Source organism: Oncorhynchus mykiss, chromosome 21 (assembly GCF_013265735.2).
Source record: "Oncorhynchus mykiss isolate Arlee chromosome 21, USDA_OmykA_1.1, whole genome shotgun sequence".
NCBI lineage: Eukaryota > Metazoa > Chordata > Actinopteri > Salmoniformes > Salmonidae > Oncorhynchus > Oncorhynchus mykiss.
In genome coordinates this window covers 46,215,386-46,235,766 of record NC_048585.1, presented here as the reverse complement: position 1 = coordinate 46,235,766, position 20,381 = coordinate 46,215,386, and the positions used below count along the sequence as shown (strand labels likewise).

At 44.8% G+C, this 20,381-nt stretch overlaps 2 protein-coding genes across 13 annotated transcripts in view; both read right to left on the bottom strand.

The window, feature by feature from the left end:
• The window catches only part of LOC110500597 (thyroid receptor-interacting protein 6), a 50,306-nt gene extending 31,156 nt beyond the window's left edge, over positions 1–19,150 (bottom strand). For 2 of the 11 annotated variants that reach the window (XM_036957995.1, XM_036957996.1), the window contains exons 1-2: positions 18,936–19,108; positions 18,434–18,641 (exon numbers count right to left, since the gene is read on the bottom strand). In XM_036957995.1, the coding sequence (XP_036813890.1) occupies positions 18,434–18,641; positions 18,936–18,938 (211 nt within the window). In that variant the 5' untranslated portion in view covers positions 18,939–19,108. Of the gene's footprint in view, positions 1–6,922; positions 7,102–7,301; positions 7,472–7,632; positions 7,730–7,893; positions 8,377–8,460; positions 8,575–8,827; positions 8,965–9,249; positions 9,461–9,609; positions 9,747–9,813; positions 9,946–18,433; positions 18,642–18,935 lie in introns of those variants that run through there. The other 9 variants (XM_036957991.1, XM_036957992.1, XM_036957993.1 and 6 more) reach the window with 8 other exon arrangements.
• Positions 13,576–17,218, bottom strand: LOC118936379 (thyroid receptor-interacting protein 6-like). 2 transcript variants are annotated; one of them, XM_036958008.1, is made up of 6 exons: positions 16,879–17,218; positions 16,628–16,718; positions 16,305–16,474; positions 15,932–16,110; positions 15,167–15,287; positions 13,576–15,022 (listed from the first exon to the last, which is right to left on the bottom strand). In XM_036958008.1, exons 2-6 carry the CDS (start codon positions 16,656–16,658, stop codon positions 14,891–14,893), a joined length of 633 nt encoding a protein of 210 aa, XP_036813903.1. In that variant the 5' UTR covers positions 16,659–16,718; positions 16,879–17,218; the 3' UTR covers positions 13,576–14,890. The 2 variants fall into 2 exon arrangements, with proteins under 2 accessions (XP_036813903.1, XP_036813902.1); XM_036958007.1 differs by having other exon boundaries at positions 16,628–16,721; positions 16,879–17,174.
• Positions 19,151–20,381: the final 1,231 nt, after the last annotated feature.

The window sequence follows — 20,381 nt, the reverse complement described above, 5'->3', positions numbered from 1 at the left end:
GGTCTACTGGACAGATGATTATATCTGATTGTTGTGCTAGTGTTCTAGTTGATTGCATGCCTGAAGTATAGTCAGTGGCCTCCCGAGTAGCGCAGAGGTCTAAGGCACAGCTTGAGGCGTCACTACAGACCCGGGTTCGAAACCCATGACGCGGCACACAATTGGCCCAGTGTCGTCCGGGTTTTTTATTTAACCAGGTAGGCCAGTTGAGAACATGTTTTCATTTACAACTGCGACCTGAACAAGATAAAGAAAAGGAGTGAGGCAAAAGCAACAGAGTTGCACATGGGGTAAATAAACGTACAGTCAATAACGCAATAGAAAAATCTGTATAATGTGTGCGCAAATGAAGTAAGGAGGTAAGCCAATAAATAGCCCATAGTGGCGAAGTAATTACAATTTACACTGGAGTGATTGATGTGCAGATGAGGATGTGCGAGCAGAAAAACAAAAACAAATATGGGGATGAGGTAGGTAGTTGGATGGGCCATTTACATATGGGCTGTGTAAAGCTGCAGCGATCGGTAAGCTGCTCTGACAGCTGACGCTTGAAGTTAGTGAGGGAGATAAGTCTCCAGCTTCAGTGATTTTTGACAATTCATTCCAGTCATTGGCAGCAGAGAACTGGACGGAAAGGCAGCCAAAGGAAGTGTTGGCTTTGGGGATAACCAGTGCAATAATTCTGCTGGATTCCGTGCTAGGGGTGGGTGTTGGTATGGTGACCTGTGAGCTGAGATAAGGCTGGGCTTTACCTAGCCAAGAGTTAGATGACCTGGAGCCAGTGGATTTGGCGACGAATATGAAGCGAGGGTCAGCCAACGAATGCATACAGATCGCAGTGGTGGCTAGTATATGGGGCTTTGGTGACAAAACGGATGGCACTGTGATAGATTGCATCCAATTTGCTGAGTAGGTTGTTGGAGACTTTTGTAAAAGACGTTGCCGAAGTCAAGGATCGGTAGGATAGTCAGTTTTGCGAGAGTATGTTTGGCAGCATGAGTGAAGTAGCCTTTGTTGCAAAATAGGAAGTCGATTCTAGATTGGAGATGATTATGAGTCTCGAGAGTTTACAGTCTAGCCAGACACCTACGTATTTATAGTTGTCCACATTCTAAGTCAGAACCAGTCCAGAGTAGTGATGCTAGTTGGGCGAGTAGCTATCAGTTGAAGAGCATGCATTTAGTTTTACTAGCATTAAAGAGAAGTTGGAGGCCACGGAAGGAGTGTTGTATGGCGTTGAAGCTCGTTTGGAGGTTTGTTTACACAGTGTCCAAAGAAGGGCCAGATGTATACAGAATGGTGTCGTCTGCATAGAGGTGGATCTAAGAATCACCAGCAGCAAGAATGACATCATACACCGAGAAGAGTCGGCCCGAGATTGAACCCTGTGGCACCCCCATAGAAACTGCCAGAGGTACGGACAACAGGCCCTCCGATTTGACACACTGAACTCTGAGTAGTTGGTAAACCAGGCGAGGCAGTCATTAGAGTCTGCTGATAAGAATGCTGTGATTGACAGAGTCGAAAGCCTTAGCCAGGTCGATGAAGACGGCTGCACAGTACTGTCTTTTATCGATGGTGGTTATGATATTGTTTAGTACCTTGAGGTGCACCCATGACCAGCTCGGATACCGGATTGCATAGCAGAGAATGTCCAGTGGGATTCGAAATGGTCGGTGATCTGTTTGTTCACTTGGCTTCCGAAGACTACAGAAAGGCAGGGGAGGATGGATATAGGTCCGTAGCAGTTTGGGTCTAGTGTCTCCCCATTGAAGAGGGGGATGACCGTGGCCACTTTCCAATCTTTAGGAATCTCAGACAATACCAAAGATACGTTGAACAGACTAGTAATAGGGGTTGCAACAATGGCAGCGGATAATTTTAGGAAGAGAGGGTCCAGATTGTCTAGCCCAGCTGATTTGTAGGGGTCCAGATTTTTCAGGTCTTCAAAACATCAGCTGTATGGATTTTTTGTGAAGGAGAAGCAGGGGGGGGGGCTTGGGCTGCTGCAGAGCTGTTGGTCGGGGTGGCGAGGTGGAGAGCATGGCCAGCCATAGAGATATGCTTATTGAAATTATCGATTATCGTGGATTTATCAGTGGTGACAGTGTTTCCTAGCCTCAGTGAAGTGGGCAGGTGGGATGTGCTCTTATTCGCCATAGACTGGTGTCCCAATATTTGGGGGAATTAGTGTTACAGGATGCAATTGTTTGAAAAACAAGCCTTTGCTTTCCTATCTGACTATATATTGGTTCCTGACTTCCCTGAAAAGTAGCATATCGCGGGGACTATTCGATGCTAGTGCAGTACGCCACAGGATGTTTTTGTGCTGGTCAAGGGCAGTCAAGTCTGGAGTGAACCAAGGGCTTTATCTGTTCTTAGTTCTACAATTTTTGAAAGGGGCATGCTTATTTAAGATGGTGAGGAAAGCATTTCTAAAGAACAAACAGGCATCATCTACTGATGGGATGAGGTCAAAATCCTTCCAGGATACCCGGGCCAGGTCGATTAGAAAGGCCTACTCGCTGAAGTGTTTGACAGTGATGAGGGGTGGTCATTTGACCACGGACCCATAACAGTGAGGCAGTGATCGCTGAGATCCTGGTTGAAAACAGCAGAGCTGTATTTAGAGGGCAAGTTGGTCATGATGATATCTATGAGGGTACCCTTATATCAAGGTAGGTTCCTTGATCATTTGTGTGAGATTGAGGGCATCTAGCTTAGATGAGCATATCCCAGTTTAGGTCACCTAGCAGTACGTACTCTGACGATGGATGGGGGGGGGGGGGGGGGGGGGGCAATCATTTCACATATAGTGCCCAAGCACAACTTAGAGCGGAGGAGGATGGGGGGGGGGGTCTATAACAAGCGGCAACAGTGTGGGACTTAGGTAGCAAAATCGAATCCCTGAGCTGACAAGGTACAAATCTCTCCTTCTGCCCCTGAACAAGGCAGTTAACCCACTGTTCCGAGGCCGTCATTGAAGATAAGAATTTGTTCTTAACTGACTTGACTAGCTAAAAAGTTTTTATTTTTTTTATTTTTTTTAAAAAGGTCAAATAAATAAATGTTAAAGTAGACGCTGTTTGGGCATAGACCTGGAAAGAATGACAGAACTCTGCATATCTAAAGTAGATTGCAATTCCACCCCCTTTAGCAGTTCTATCTTGACGATAATTGGGGAAGGAAATTTCAGAAGTTTGTGGCCTTCCTATGCCAGGATTCAGACAAGGCTAGGACATCAGGGTTAGAGGAGTGTGCTAAAGCAGTGAATAAAGCAAACTTAGGGAGGAGGCTTTGATGAAAAACATGAATTAACCCGAATTACCCCATGGTTTTGAAGGTTACAGAAGGTCAACAAATGAGCGACTGGGGACACGCAGGGCTGGGTTAACCTCTACTTCACCAGAGGAACAGAGGAGGAATAGGATGAGGGTACGGCTAAAGGCTATTTGAACTAGTCGTCTAGTGCTTTGGGAACAGAATTAAAAGGAGCATATTTCTGGGTGTGGTAGGATGGAGTCAGGGCATAGTGTACAGGCAAGGGTATGGAAGTAAACCTAGGCATTGAGTGAAGATGAGGTTGCAGGCGCCAGTTAAAACGTGTTGAGGATAGGGGGCAGTATTTTCACTTTGGATGAATTGCGTGCCCATATTGAACTGCATCCTACTCTGTCCTAAATTGTAATATATGCATATTATTATTACTATTGGATAGAAAACACTGAAGTTTCTAAAACTGTTTGAATTATGTCTGTGAGTATAACAACTCATAGGGCAGGCAATCTTCCAATCAAGAAGTGAAATTCTGAATGTGGGGCAACATTGACGTCATCGCCCCCTCCTTTCCCAAAAATATATGGATCTGGTAGCACTTCCTACGCCTTCCACTAGATGTCCTCATTCAGTAGAAAGTGGAATGGAGCATTTGCTGTGAACTTTGACCGAATGGGAGAGGAAATAGTAAGTGTCCCGACAGAATGCCATTTTCCTGTGGCGCATTTCTCTGTGGGTGCTACCGCCGTTCCATTTGGCTCCAGCTGAAAACGTATGATCCGGTTGGAAGATTATTATATATATATATATATATATATATATATATATATTATAATAACATCCTGAAGATTGGTCAAACTAAGTAGAGAATCAGTTTATTCGACCTGGAATATTTCCTTGAAGTTTTCGTGCAAGTTATCCTGGACCAGCAGTCCGTTTTTGGGCACGTGAGCTGAAAGTGATAGTGAATGCAGCTACTTGGACACTAGTATTGGACATTATGGAACAAAACAACGATTTATTGTGGAACTAGGACTCCTTGCACTACATTCTGAAGAAAGAGCAAAGGTAAGGGAATATTTATGTTGTAATTTCGTATTTCTGTTGACTCCAACATGGCGGAGAAATACTTCTACGTCTGAGCGCTGTCTCAGATTATTGCAATGTTAGGCTTTTTCCGTAACGTTATTTAAAAAAATCTGACACAGCGGTTGCATTAAGAACCAGTGTATCTTTAATTATATGTAGAACATAGTCAAAATGTATGATGAGTATCTCTTATCTGGCGTAGCTTTCTATACTTCCTCCAGATATTTTGGAGGCAGTTCTGAACATGGCGTCAATGTAAACCGAGATTTGTGGATATAAATATGCATATTATCGAACAAAACATAAATGTATTGTGTAACATGTTATATGAATGTCATCTGATGAAGATTTTCAAAAGGTTAGTGATTCATTTTATCTCCAATCCTGCTTTTGTGACTATCTTTGGCTGGAAAAAATGGCTGCGTTTTCCCTTTGATTTGGTGGTGGTCTAACATAAATATTTGTGTTTTTGCTGTACAACATTTTACAAATCGGACATGGGTAGATGAACAAGATGTTTATCTTTCATTTGAGGTATTGGACTTATTAGTGTGAAAGTTAAATATTTCTAAAGAATATTTTTGAATTCCCTGCGCCACCTTTTCAGCTGAACGGGAGGGGGGGGGGTGGCATAACAGGTTTTAAGCTAGGTGCGGTCTCCACATGTGTGGGGGATGGGACAAAAGGGCTATCTGACATGTTGAGGGAATAGGGGCTCCGCAGTAAAGGGCTAGGCATCCCGCTTAGCAGGAAAACTTCCAGTGAAACTGGATGGCGTGCAATTCAAAATGTAATATCCGTAATTCTGATTAAACATTTAGGTACATACAAGTGTCTTATATCGGTTGAAAGCTTAAATTCTTGGTAATCTAACTGCACTGTCCGATTTACAGTAGCTATTACAGCGATAGCATGCCATTGCTTGAGGACGGCGCCCCACATCTAAATATTTTAGATCGGTTTCATAAATTCACAAATAGTGATTACATATTCACTTACTTTTTGAAAATCTTCCTCTGATTTGTCATCCAAAGGGTGCCAGATATAACGTATATCCCAAAAAGGTCAGTTTAGCTGGCGCCATCGATTTGAGTAACCCACTCGTTCAACTGCAGAGAAAGGAATCTGAAAATCTACCCCTAAACTTTGTTTCAACAAGTCAAAATACATTTATTTACTACTCAGATACCTTAAAATGTAAACTATAATATTTCTTACGGAAAGTAGTATGTCCAAACCGATTTTAGCAGGTGCGTCTTGTCTTCATGGCATGCCCAAACACAAATTTCCAAAACTGTCCCTGTAGTACAACTGATATTTCTTATTCATTTTGGAAGTTACAAGTCTGAATCCTTGAAAATAGACTGCTGACACCCAATGGAAGCCATAGGAATTGCATACTGGGAGCTAGAATTGAGTATGCCCTTATACTTGCCTTTGTAAGACCATGGTCTCAAAAAGACAAATTCTCCTACATTATTTTATAATTTCTACAAACTTCAAAGTGTTTTCTTTCCAATGGTACCAATTATATACATATCCTGGCTTCAGGGTCTGAGCAACAGGCAATTTACTTTGGGCATGTAATTCTGGGGGAAAAGGAGCATAGCCCTAAGAAGATAAAACGATGAGAGCTGCCCTAAATTGTATACAAGGCATATTGACATGAGGCATAAAGCAATCACAGGAGAGCAAAGACAACAGGTAAGACAAAGGGTAAATGGCGATGAAGGGGCAAAGACGGTCAGTTAGCTACACACAGGGCCTGAGTTCTAGGCTGGTAAACAAAATGAAGTACCGTGTTAATGAACAGTCCAGCAGGCATCAATTGTGTAGCCGAGTGATCATAGGGTCCAATGAGCAGCAATAGACGAAACAGGGAGCCGTTCGGTAGTCGTTACTACACTAGGCGAGCGGGAGACAAGGTTTAGAGGAAGCTAGCGGGCTGGGGATAGCAGATGGGTCTTCAACATCCACGACGCAGAGGCACATCGGCCTAATTACTTCAGCAGACCAGCCGTGATGGATCGGCGGTGCTCCGTGTCGATAAAGGGTCCAGGCCAAATGGCAAGAGAGGTATTGTAGTTGGTGTACTTCGTTTGCTAGCCGGGAGATGGGCCTAGCTCGTGCAGCTTCTGGACAAGGGCGTTAGCCACAATAACAAATCGGTAAAAGCTAGCTACCTGCGATGATCTGGTGTAATGGTCCAGAGCTTGCAGCAGGAATCCAGTGATGTAGTGAGGGTAAAAAAGCAGTTCGATATGCTCAGGGCTGATATCGCGCTGTGCAGACTGGCAGGTATTATCCGTGCTATCCAGGATGAAGCGGCTGGTGTCTGAGCTAAAAAAGGTAAAGACAGCTAGCAGTAGCTAACAATGACTAAATAGCTAGTAGATAATTAGCTGGTCCAGTAATAAGGTCTAAAAAAATCTGTATGGGAGTTGCAGCAATGGGACAAGACTAACTACCAATCGGATATCATGAAATTGGGGGTGAAAAAATTAAAATACAGTCAGTATCTGGCACAGAGGAAGTGTGTTCAATCTGTGTTGCTGACCTGTGGAAGTCGTCTAGGCAGTGGATCTGAGAGGTGGCGTCCAGGGTGAAGGGCACACCGTCCAGGCAGCAGCCACAGACCACGCAGTTGAAGCAGCACGGGTGGTAGGCCTTGCCCATGAACTGCAGGATATGGTCCCGGATGGGTTTGGAGCACTTGGAGCAGCGCTCTAGGGTAGTCTGAGGGGGGAGGGAGAGGGGCAGCACAAGTTCAGACAGAATAGTGTGCGCTAGAGAGAATCCAATCGATGGAGGTGACGGTGAAAAAGAGCAAAAGAGATCAACTGATGAATTGAGACTACTGCTAAAAAGAAATGTAGAACAAGAAGAGGAAGAGCCTTCTCAATACCTAGAGAGGACAGTCAGTGACAGCCACTCACAATGTAACAGCTCTCGCAGTAGCTCTGCTTGACCAGGGCATAGAACGGTTTCCACCTGAGACAGGCGTGGCAGGTGACGCAAGTGAAACACTCCACGTGGAACACCTGCTCCATGGCGATACAGCCGCTAACGTCGCCAAGGACGTCGTCACCGCAACGTGCACAGCGACCTGGTAGTATGGAGGGAAAGGGGAGAAGACATGATGCAAATGGGAGGGACATATTGTGGCATTGAAATTAACTTTGTCGCCCAAGGCGACATTCAGATGTGTTGACTGGACTGTTATTTACCAAGGACATACAATTTTATTAGAAAGAAAGCGGAACGTACCAAAGTATTCTTCTGTAGGGGGATGATTCATGTCATACACCAACTTCTTAGTGAGCTGGTCCAACTCCTCATCTGGTCTCAAAGCTGCTGTCCCCTGCTGGACAAATAAATGCACATTTTCCAGAAAAATCAGCATAGAGAATTTTACTTTCCCATTTAGATCAGTGAAACCAAGAGACTGGAGATACAAGTACTCAAAAAGGATCATAATTTATCTTAGAGGCACCACAAACAGTTGACGTTTGAACTCCAGACACTCACCTTACTGGGCTGACAGGCGGAGCTTGGTACCGAGCATGACCCTGATTTTTTAGTCTCTGTGCCTCTATTGGACATGGGGCACTTGGTGACTCTCCCTCCAGACCCTGCGGCACTCCCTTTGTAACCCCTCTCAGAGTGCAGCTCCTGGGCTTGGGAAGCAGGGTTGGAAGGGTACCAGCCATGAGGGACAGTCTGATGGGCTGTTTTGTCCTGGACGCTAATCCTCGGGCGAGTAGTGGTGGAGGCTGTAGTGTAGGAGGAAGTGACAGGCTGGGGGTAAGGTTTGGAGTCCTGGGCATCGGCGTAGTCTGGCTGGGTGAAGTACAGGGGATCTCTGGGGAATGGGGGTGTAGGACGATACTGGTGTTGGGGGTGAGGTGGGAGACCCATGAACAACCTGCCCTGAGAGGGTGCTCCTGGCTGGGCTGAGGGTTTGTAGCGGTCCCCTGTGATGTGTTTGTTGTAAGGCACATTGTCGTACAGCTGCAAAAGAAAGGAAAGGGACCATTAATATATATATTCTCTATGCATTCCTCTCAGTCCCATGTCGTCAGTCAGGTAGCCTACCTGTGTGCTGTTTTGTGAATAGCTGTCCAGATCATCCAGCATGCAGGTGAGCGAGTCAATCTCGTCATCGATGATGGAATGGTGTCCAATCAGCTTCTCAGGACGTCCCTGGTGCTGATTTTTTTTGGGCAGGATCACATGAAGATGGGTGAGTTTATAAAATGTCACAACAGCAAGAGATGGATAGATAGAAAATATAGAAATCTGAAAATGTGTTTGTCCGCATACATTTGAATATGGGATGAGCGATTTATGGCTTCATAACAAAATTACTACAAATTTTTGCCTGGAAACAGCACTAAACACCATGGTGAAATGGACCAATAGTCAGTGGGAAATCCAGGATACAGAAGCAATTACAACCTACCATCAGCTGGTAGCGGTCCATGTGAGGGTTCAAGGATTGGTCTTCTTTGAGCTGGTGGGGAGGTGGTTGGTAGTAGTGGTCAATAGATTTAGGGTGAAACCCTGGGTCCTTTTGGTGGTGGTGCTGCATGGGCCCGGCTGTGGAACATATACAAAACCGTGCACTTTACATTTACAAACAATACTTAATAACCACAGGGTCCATCCTTAACATGAACCACATGACGAACATTTACATCAAGAACTAATCACCAAAGCTGTTGATGTACTCAGTAGTGTGTCAGGTCCAACGCTCTACTACAAGGCTTGAGCTACAGAAGAACGGACTTCTGATTTTCACAATAGTCCATCACAAGTTCATAATAGCAAGGTTTCACACAAGACAAGCCCAGTGTAATGTAAAGCCCACCACCGTGTTCCTACCTGTGGATCTTTTAGCCAAGTACCTAGTGGCCATTCCGCCTCCTCCTCTGTTCTGGTCATGGACCACATACTTGGGCCGGGTGTCCGAGGAGACCTTCTTGGGCGGCTGTCTGTACACGGCTGGTCCAGAGTCGGACATCTGGGGGACGGGTCTCTCCGGGCTACCCGGAGTCTTCGGAGGCGGCCAGGTAGGACCAGACATGTCAGGGTTCTGAAAAAAAGGTTGCAGTGATTAAACTGTTACAATTTAAAACTATAACAAAACACTTACATGTTGGTATTAATAAGGTTCTTATAAAAATAAAAATGCTGGACTGTCCTATTTTGGAAAGAAGATTTGTCACTGCCACACCAACATACTTGCTGTTTGGATATTTACATCACAGGTAAGCACTGTAAACCCAGAGAGGCTTCAACCTGGATTTCCTATGTCAACTCACATACTTTTTTAACAATAGGTTTGGGAAGATATCACCATTCCCAACCATAAGGGAATTCCATTATGCAGAGACACCAGAGGGGTATACAACAAAGAAGGATCAATGAGTTAGCCGGCTAACTTGCCTAAATATTCAGAAAGAACTGTGTGCTTTGGAAAGAAACTTAAAAATGGACATGACCTGATTCACGGTTTCCCTTTTTTTTTTATTTGTTTTTGCCCTAGCAATGCACATCTGATACAAATAATCAAAGCTTGATGAGTTGGTTATTTGAATCAGCTGTGTAGTGCTAGGGCAAAAGCCAAAACATACACCTGGGGGCGGGGCATGAACGTGTTTGGGAAACCCTGGTCTAATTGACTCAACAAGAAACATCTAAGTTTAAGGTCCTTAATTGTAATGAACCAGAAAATGAATAGTTATTTCTGGTTGTTTATCAAAGTTAGCTGGCTAACTCATTGATCCAGCTATGTAGTTTACCACTCTGTTACATAGAGTGCGCCAACACAGACACTCAAAAAATAAAACACACGCACAAATTCCTCATATGTGAGACCTATGGCTTGTCCCACAAGGACAAAGGATGATTGTTAGAACCAGGTATAAACAGGGCTAATGTGTATAGCGTTTTTATTCATTCTTGAAATATATTCTGTAAAGGCCTCCCAGGTGGCGCAGTGGTCTAAGGCTGTGACACCAGATATTCTGGGTTTGATCCCAGGCTCTGCCTCAGCCGGCCGCGACCGGGAGGCCCATAGGGAGGCGCACAATTGACCCAGCGTCGTTCGGGAGGGTTTGGCCAGCAGGGATATCCTTGTCTCACCACTCACTAGTGACTCCTGTGGTGGGCCAGGCGCAGTGCACGCTGACCAGGTCGCTAGGTGCATGGCGTTTCCTCCGACACATTGGTGCGGCTGGCTTCCGGGTTGGATGTGTGTTGTGTCAAGAAGCAGTGTGGCTAGATTGCGTTGTGTTTCGGAGGATGCATGGCTCTCGACCTTCGCCTCTCCTGAGTCCGTACGGGAGTTGCAGTGATAAGACAGTAGACACTACCAATTGGGGAAAAAAATATTTAAAAAAAAGAAAGATATTCTGTAATATATGTATATATATTTTTTCACATTTAACCAGGTAGGCCAGTTGAGAACAAGTTCTCATTTACAACTGTGACCTGGCCAAGATAAAGCAAAGCAGTGAGACAAAAACACCCCAGAGTTTCACATGGGATAAACATACGTAGTCACGAACACAATCGAAAGATTTGTATACAGTGTGTGCAAATGAATTAAGGAGGTAAGGCAATAAATAGGCCAAAAGTGGCAAAGTAATTACAATTTAACAATTTACACTGGAGTGATATATGTGCAGATGAGGATGTTCAAGTAGAAATACAGGGGTGCGAAAGAGCAGAAAACAAAGATGAGGTAGGTAGTTGTTTGGCTGGATGGGCTTTTTCCTCAAAAATTATACCATTTCAAGAGGACTGGTCAGATTAAAAGACCATATCTTCTACTTGTTAAATGATTTGATGAAGCTTCTAATGTTTTGATCCTTGAATTACTGACAGAATTAGGGATCCCATGAAAAACATGTTATGGAGTCTAGCAACAAAGAAGTTCAAATATCCAAGGTAATTGCCATGTTCCCAGTCAGGTAGTTGTTTCTGCAGTTTAATTTACATTATATTGTTTTCTACTCGTTCCCTACAGGACCTCTCCCACATCCTCCTGCTGAAGATGTTGGACCTGATGACCACAGCCGCGGGAGAGAACGAGGTACTACCGGACCTGGAGGAGGCACTCTGGGTGAGGTCGGAGGTGGTGCGCCAGCTACCCCTCAACCAACGGGAATGCAAGGCAGGATGCCAGAACTTTTATTGGAAGACCTTCACATCATGTTAGCCCGCCTCCTCACCATCACCAAGCAGCCCCTCTTCTTCCTGTTGGATCACTCAAAGACCTATTTCTTAGTGTCACACAGGGACTGTAAATGACAGCTACTTAATTTGTTGTGTTGTTTAAGGTCTAGATTGTTGGTGTATGCTTGACGTCAAATCAAATAAACTTAATGTCCTGCTTTTCAAATCAAACTTTTTATTTGTCACGTGCCAAATACAAGTGTAGACCTTGAAGTGAAATGCATACTTAGAAGCCCATAACCAACAATGCTTTAAGAAAAAAAGTTAAATAAAATTAACAAATAATTCAACAGCAGCATTAAATAACAAGCAAGGCTGTAAACAGGTAGTACCGGTACAGAGTCAATGTGCAGGGGCACTGGTAAGTTAAGGTAATTTGTACATGTAGGTAGAGTTAAAGTGACTATGCATAGATTATAAACAGAGAGTAGCAGCAGCGTAAAAGAGGAGTCTGGGTAGCCCTTTGATTAGCTGTTCAGGAGTCTTATAGCTTGGGGATAGAAGCTGTTAAGAAGCCTTTTGGACATCGACTTGGCGCTCTGGTACCGCTTGCCGTGCAGTAGCAGAGAGAACAGTCTATGACTAGGGTGGCTGGATTCTGACAGTTTTTAGGGAATTCCTCTGACACCACCTGTTATAGAGGTCCTGAATGGCAGGAAGCTTGGCCCCAGTGATGTACTGGGCCGTACGCACTACCCTCTGTAGTGCCTTACAGTCGGAGGCCGAGCAGTTGCCATACCAGGCAGTGGTGCAACCAGTCAGGATGCTATCGATGATGCAGCTGTAGAACATTGAGGATCTGAGGGCCGATGCCAAATCTTTACAGGCTCGAGGGGGAATAGGATTTGTCGTGCCCTCTTCAAGACTGTGTTTGGACCATGACAGTTCGTTGGTGATGTGGATACCAAGGAACTTGAAGCTCTCAACCTGTTCCACTAAAGCCTGTCGATGAGAATGGGGACGTGCTCGGTCCTCCTTTTCCTGTAGTTCACAATCATCTCCTTTGTTTTGATCACATTGAGGGAGAGGTTGTTGTCCTTGCACCACACGGTCAGGTCTCTGACATCCTCCTTATAGGCTGTCTCAATGTCGGTGATCACTGTCATTGGTACACTTGGATTTGGAGACGTGCCTGGTCATGCAGTTATGAGTGAACAGGGAGTACAGGACGGGACTGAGCACGCACACCTGAGGGCCCCTAGTGTTGTGGACCAGCGTGGTGGATGTGGTGTTCCCTACCCTTACCACCTGGGGGCGGCCCGTCAGAAAGTTCAGGATCCAGTTGCAGAGGGAGGTAATTAGTCCCAGGGTCCTTATCTTGGTGTTGAGCTATGAGGGCACTATGGTGTTGAACGCTGAGCTGTAATCAATGAACAGCATTCTCACATATGTGTTCCTTTTGTTCTGGTGGGAAAGGGCAGTGTTGAGTACAATAGGGATTGCGTCACCTGTGGATCTGTTGGTGCGGTATGCAAATTAGGAGTGGGTCTAGGGTATCTGGGATAATGGTGTTGATGTGAGCCACGACCAGCCTTGCAAAGCATTTCACGGCTACAGATGTGAGCGCTACGGTCAGTAGTCATTTAGGCAGGTTATCTTAGTGTATGGGGTACATGGTGGTCTGCTTAAAACATGTTGGTATTACACACTCAAACATAGACCGTTTGAAAATGTCAGTGAGGACACTTGCCAGTTGGTTAGCGCATGCTCGGAGCACACATCCTGGTAAGCCATCTGACACTGCAGCCTTGTGAATATTGACTTGTTTAAAAGGTCTTACTCACATCAGTTACAGAGAACGGGATCAAAATTGTCCGGAACAGCTGGTGCTCTCATGCATGTTTCAGTGTTACTTGCCTTGAAGCAATCATAGAAGTAATTTAGCTCATCTGGTAGGTTTGTGACAGGTTGTCCTGTGTAATAATACTGAATAGGTACAGCGATCTATCAAAAGACATACACATGATGTAGTTTGCTGAAAAAAAGGATGGTTTATTGTATTGATCACATACTACAATTGTCATTAGGGATGAAAAATAGCTAATCATACACTTCAAACTCAAATCGTGCAAACCATAAATCAAACTCCTAAGGCTAAGCTTAAACAAAAACCCAAAGTGAACACAAGAGGACATTCTCAGCCCATGTGGCCAGTATGGAGAACCCGGTTTCTCAGTAAGACAATGGCAAGCATACTTCATTGTGCCTTATTCCTCTTCATTGTAAAGTAACAAATCAACCCAAATGTTAAACAAGGAAAAATATCTAAAAAGCACATTCACATTTTAAAAGAGGGGGTTTGGACTAGCATAACATTCCCTAAAATGCAGTACCAATTATCATTATACTAATCACTGTCCTGTGGAATAAAATATTGATGTTCTGTTCTGACATGTGGTGCAAGATATTATAAGACAGTATGTAGGCTGTGTTAACATCCAATGAGATCAAAGCATTGGGAAAAGAACAAGTTGAGTCAAGTCAATCTTTCCTTCCGTCTACTTTCTAAAAACTCTATTCACTGCACCACACCCACTTGGTCTCCATATGTGTTCCATTATCTGGACTGGTCAGTTACCTCACAGCCAGGAAGACTTTGTATTCCTCAATATCACCTCCTTATCATCCTCCACAATCATTTTACATAGAGCTCCTTCAATGTCCCACCTTTGTTGGGCAGGACAGTGTGTGTGTGTGTGTGTGAAACAGTGCATCACGCAGGATCGTGTGTGTGTGTGTGAGAGTGTGAAACACGCAGGATCGTGTGTGTGTGTGTGAGAGAGTGTGCAACACGCAGGATCGTGTGGGTGAGAAGCAGTGGTGCAACCCCTGCTGCCTGCAGGTCAGGGGCTCTATACAGTACTGGTATGGGACTGAGGGGAGTAGGGATAGAGGATAGTGTAAAGCAGAAGATAAGGAAAATGGGTTGAACTTACGTCCATCCACGTTTCAATACCCTGTACCTATAAACCTTATGAAGTCATTATTTAATTTTACTTGACATTGAAGACTGTCAGGTTGAGATTCAGTAGTAGGCCTACTACTAATTCCACAGCTTTGGGCATCTGAAGAATAACGAACAACTATGAGGATGAAGTTGCCCTACGAGACTGATTTCAAGTCAGGTTAACATTTCCTCCTTGTGGTTAAGGTTATGTATCAGAGGGGGTAGAACTGATCCCAGATCTGTTCCTTAGGGCAACTTTTACCCCAGAGCAGGTGAAAGTAATGGAAGGGTTGGCGGGTCATCAATTAAAGGTAAGAGGGGATTTTCCATAGTTGGTTAGCGGTCAGTGGAGATGTTGGCGGAGGGGTTCTGGATGTGCTGGGCGCTGCAGCCCTTACACAGGATGTGACCGTCCAGGGGGTAACAGCCTCGCTCCTCACCCTCAGAGGACAGGAGCAGACCACACTCCTGGAGGAGACATATCACACAGGGTCAATCCAGGAACACTGGATTCGGTTCAATTGAGGGGGCTGTGAACATTTAACATGGCCTTCCAAACTGTAAATATCATTCAACTTGAGTGACCGTTTTACTAACACAGTGACCTCTCACCTCACACACATAGCACTTGACGTGGAAGTTGCGGCCCAGCGCCACTATACTGACCGTCTCCTCCTGGCCCGGCTCGGGGATGATGACCTGGCCACACACTGAGCAGCGAGGGGCAAACTTCCTGTGTGGGACAGGATGCAGGAAGTACCCATGTCAACGCTAACATTAGAGCTCCGAGGGTGGAAAACTTAAAATCAGATATAATAATCTGTCCAATAGACGCATTACTCGTAAAGTGTCATTCAGAAATTAATTGATCAATGGGAGACTTGATCAATTAAACTTTGAATTATGCTTTGAGTTCAGGGTTTAGACATGAGTTGATTGAGTGGTGCAGCAGTTTAAGGCACTGCTTGAGATGTCACTACAGCCTCGGGTTCGACATCCGTGAGGAGGCACACAATTGGCCCAGCGTCCAACCCAGGGTTAGGGGAGGGTTTTGCTTGCCGGGATGTCCTTATCCAATCGCGATCTAGCGATGGGATAAGGATGTGGCAGGCCGGGAGCATACACGCCGACACCCTCGCCAGTTCTACAGCGTTTCATCTGACACATTGGTGCAGCTTGCTTCAGGATTACGTGAGCAGTGTGTCAAGAATCTGTGGGGCTTGGCGGGGTTGTGATTTCGCCTCTCCCGAGTCCGTACGGGAGTTGCAGCGATGGGACAAAACTGCCAATTGGATATCATGAAATTGGGTAAAAATAAAAAATAAAGTACAGTCAGTATCTGGCGCCGAGTAAGCGTTTCCTATCCATGTTGCTGACCTGTGGAAGTCGTCTAGGCAGTGGATCTGGGAGGTGGCGTCCACGGTGAAGGGCACACCGTCCAGGCAGCAGCCACACACCACACAGTTGAAGCAGCGCGGGTGGTAGGCATTGCCCATGGACCGCAGGATACGGTCCAGGATGGGCTTGGAGCACATAAAGCAGCGCTCTAGGACACTCTGAGGGGGGAGGGAGAGGGGCAGCACAGGTTCAGACAGAATAGTGTGTGTGTGTGAGAATCCAATAGATACGGAGAAAGAACAAAAGAGCATCTGATGAATTGAGAGATTACTGCAAAAAAAGAAATGTAGAACAAAAGAGGGAGAAGAGACTTCTCAATACATAAAGAGGACTGTCAGTGACAGCCACTCACAATGTAACAGCTCTTGCAGTAGCTCTGCTTGTCCAGGTCGTAGAACGGTTGCCCCCGGAAAGGGGCGTGGCAGGTGATGCAAGTGAAACACTCCACGTGGAACACCTGCTCCATGGCGATACAGCCGCTAACGTCGCCAAGGACGTTGCCACCGCAACATGCACAGCTACCTGGTAGTATTGAAAGGGGAGAAGAGATGAGGAAAATGGGAGGGACATATTGTGGAATTGAAATGAACTGTGTCGCCCAAGGGGAAATTAAGATGTGTTGACTGGACTGTTATTGACAAAGGACATACAATTTTATTAGAAAGAGGAACGTACCAAGGTATTCCTCTGTAGGGGGATGATTCATGTCATACACCAACTTCTTTGTGAGCCCATCCAACTCCTCTTGTCTCAGAGCTGCTGTCCCCTGCTGAACAAATAGATGAACATTTTCCAGGAAATATAAAAAATAACATTCAGCATGTAGATTTCCCTTTCCCATTTAGATCAGTGAAACCAAAAGACTGGAGATACAAGTATTCAAAAAAGACCATAGTTTATCTTGGAGAAACCACAAACAGTAGTACCTTACTGGGCTGATAGGCGGAGCTTGGTGCCGAGCCTGACCCTGATTGATGAGTCTCTGGGCCTCTTTTGGGAGTGGGACTCTGGAGGCTTTCACGCCAGACCCTGCGACACTCCCCTTGAAGCTCCTGTCGGAGTCCTGCGCCTGGGCTTCGGAAGCGAGATTCTGGAGCGAGTTCCGCAACATGTGCTGGCGGTGTGGGGGAGGGGTGTAACCCTGCTCGGCTTGCCTACCAGTCTGGGAGTAGGTGATAGGCTGGGCTGTTTTGACCTGGACACTGAACCTCGGGCCAGTAGGGGTGGAGGCGGTAGTGTAGGAGGCAGGGACATGCTGGGGGTAGGGTTTGGAGACCTGGGCGTCAGTGTAGTCTGGCTGGGGGAAGTACTGGAGACCCTGGTGGGGATCACTGGGGTTTGGGGGTGCAGGATGGTCCGTGGACTGAGGAGGGAAACCCATAGACGGCCATCCCTGAGATGGGGCTCCTGGCTGGGCTGAGGTTTTGTTGTAAGGCACGTTGTCGTACAGCTGCAAAAGAATGGAAAGAGACCATAAATACATATATTTTTTAATCCAGTACTTACAATGTAACTAACAACCGAGGCCTAAATATCCAGAGGAACCAGTGATACAGTTTTCATAGCTGTCTGAAAGCGTAAACAAAGTCTTATGCTTCTGTATTAAGTCTCAAAAGGAATCCTTTATTCCTCACAGTCCCATGTAGTCAGGTAGCCTACCTGTGTGCTGTTTAGTGAATAGCTGTCCAGATCAGCCAGCATGCAGGTGAGCGAGTCAATCTCTCCCTCAATGTTGGAGTGGTGTCCAATCAGCTTCTCAGGAGGTGCAAGTTGCTTTAAAAAAAAATTGAGCAGGATCACATAAGATGGATTCCTTAATAAAATGTCAACAGAAGGAGATGAATAGGTATACAAAAAAGAAATAATGGCCAGATGTGTTTGTCCATTGTCCAAATACATTTTAATATTATGAGTAATTTCTGGCTTTATAACAAAATTAAATGACTACAAATCTTTGCCTAGAAACTACACTAAACACTATGGTGAAATGGACTAATAGTCAGTGGGAATTCCAGGCTACAGAAGCAATTACAACCTACCATCAGCTGGTAGCGGTCCATGTGAAGGTTCAAGGATTGGTCTTCTTCAAGCCGGTGGGGAGGTGGTTGGTAGTAGTGGTCATTAGATTTAGGGTGAAACCCTGGGTCCTCTTGGTGGAGGTGCTGCATGGGCCCAGCTGTAGAACACATACAAAACAGTGCACTTTACATTTACAAACAAGACTTAATAACCACAGGGTACACACTTAACATTAATCACATGACAAACATTTACTTCAAGATGTTTATTTACATCAAGAACTAATCACCAAAGGGGTTGATGTACTCAGTAGTGTGTCAGGTCCAACGTTCTACTCCAAGGCTTGAGCTACAGAATAACGGACTTCTGATTTTCACAAAAATCCATCACAAGTTCTCATTATAGCAAGGTTTCACACAAGACAAGCCCAGTGTAATGTAAGGCCCATCACCATGTTCTTACCTGTGGGTCCAGTAGCCAAGTACCTAGTGGCCATTCCTCCTCCTCTGTTCTGGTCATGGACCACATACTTGGACCTGGCGTCCGAGGAGACCTTCTTGGGCGGCTGTCTGTACACGGCTGGTTCAGAGTCGGACATCTGGGGGACGGGTCTCTCCGGACTACCAGGAGTCTTTGGAGTCGGCCAGGTAGGACCAGACATGTCAGGGTTCTGAAAAAAAATAGGTTGTCGTGATTAAACTGTTGTGCAGGTGTTTTAAAATATGTTGGTATTAATAAGTTTCTCATATATATATATATATATATATATATATATATATATATATATATATATATATATATATATTTTTTTTTTTTTTTTTTTTTAAACAGGTGCCTTATTTAGGTCACAGGTAAGCACTGGGGACCCAATGATGCTTCAACCTGGATGTCCTGTGTCAACTCACATACGCAGATTAACAATAGTCTTATAGTTGAGAAGCAGCAAGAGAGTACCATTACCAACCATAAGGGAATTCCAGCAGACAAAGACACAAGAGGGGTATACCACAAAGCAGGATCAAGGAGTTAGCCAGCTACCTTGAATAATTATTCAGAAAGAACTGTATTCTCAGGAAAGAAACTTGAAATGTGCGTGGCCTGATTCAGGGTTGCCCTGGGTGCATGTTTTTCTTTTTGCCCTAGCAATACACAGCTGATTCAAATAATTAAAGCTTGATGAGCTGGTTATTTGAATCAGCTGTGTAGTACTAGGGCAAAAGCCAAACCATTCACCTGGGGGCGGGGCATGACCGTGTTTGGGAAACCCTGGTCTAATTGACTCAGCAACAGAAAAAAACACATCAAAGTTTAACTCCCTTAATGAACCAGAAAATCAAGTTATTTCTGGATGTTCATTACATTTGGCTGGCTAACTCATTGATCCAGCTATGTAGTATACCACTATGTTCCACAGAGTGCACCAACACACACACTCAAAGAACAAAACACGTGCACGATACCACAGGTGCGAGATCTATGGCTTGTCCCACAACAAAAAAGGATGCATGTTTGAACCAGGTATAAACAGGGTAAATGTGCATAGTGTTTTTATTCATTCTTGAAAGATATTCTGTAATATAGTCAGCTCAAAAGTGATACCATTTCAAGAGGACTGGTCAGATTAAATGACCATAACTTGTACTTGTTAAATGATTTGATGAAGCTTCTGATAATGTTTTGGTCCTTGAATAACTGACAGAATAAGTGGTCCCAAGAAAACCATCATGTTATGGAGTCTAGCAACAAAGAAGATCAAATATACATGGCCATATCCATGGTGCCAGTCAGGTAGTGGTTTCTGTAGTTGTTTTTTATTCTATTGTTTTCTACTCTACAGGACCTCTCCCACATCCTCCTGCTGAAGATGTTGGACCTGATGACCACAGTAGCAGGGGAAAACGAGGTTCTACCAGACCTGGAGGCAGCACTCTGGGTGAGGTCGGAGGTGGTGCGCCAGCTACCCCTCAACCAACGGGAACGCAAGGCAGGATGCCGGAACTTCTATTGGAAGACCTTCACATCATGTTAGCCCGCCTCCTCACCATCACCAAGCAGCCCCTCTTCTTCCTGTTGGATCATTTAAAGACCTATTTCTTACAATGTCACACATGTACTGTAAAATGATAGCTACTTAATTTTTTGCATTGATTAAGGTCTGGAATGTTGACATCAAAAATCAAATAAACTTATTGTAATGTTCAAAGTATGTCGCTTTCTCATAGGTTGTCATGTGAAATAATACTGAACAGGTTTAAGGTTGGGGTCTAGTACAGCAGTCTATCAAAAGACATATAGTTGAAGTCGGATGTTTACATACACCTACATTTAAATTCAGTTTTTCACAATTCCTGACATTTAATCTAAGTAAAAATTCCCTTTCTTAGGTCAGTTAGGATCACCACGTTATTTT

What these genes read in the sequence shown, in the direction of transcription:
- LOC118936379 (XM_036958008.1), bottom strand. Translation starts at nt 16,658, where the DNA reads ATGAATCATCCCCCTACAGAGGAATACCTTG. An exon ending in ACTGCAAGAGCTGTTACATT is followed by an intron (nt 16,111 to 16,304) that starts GTGAGTGGCTGT and finishes CTCCCCCCTCAG; the next exon opens with AGTGTCCTAGAGCGCTGCTT. An exon ending in TCAAGTGCTATGTGTGTGAG is followed by an intron (nt 15,023 to 15,166) that starts GTGAGAGGTCAC and finishes TGTCTCCTCCAG; the next exon opens with GAGTGTGGTCTGCTCCTGTC.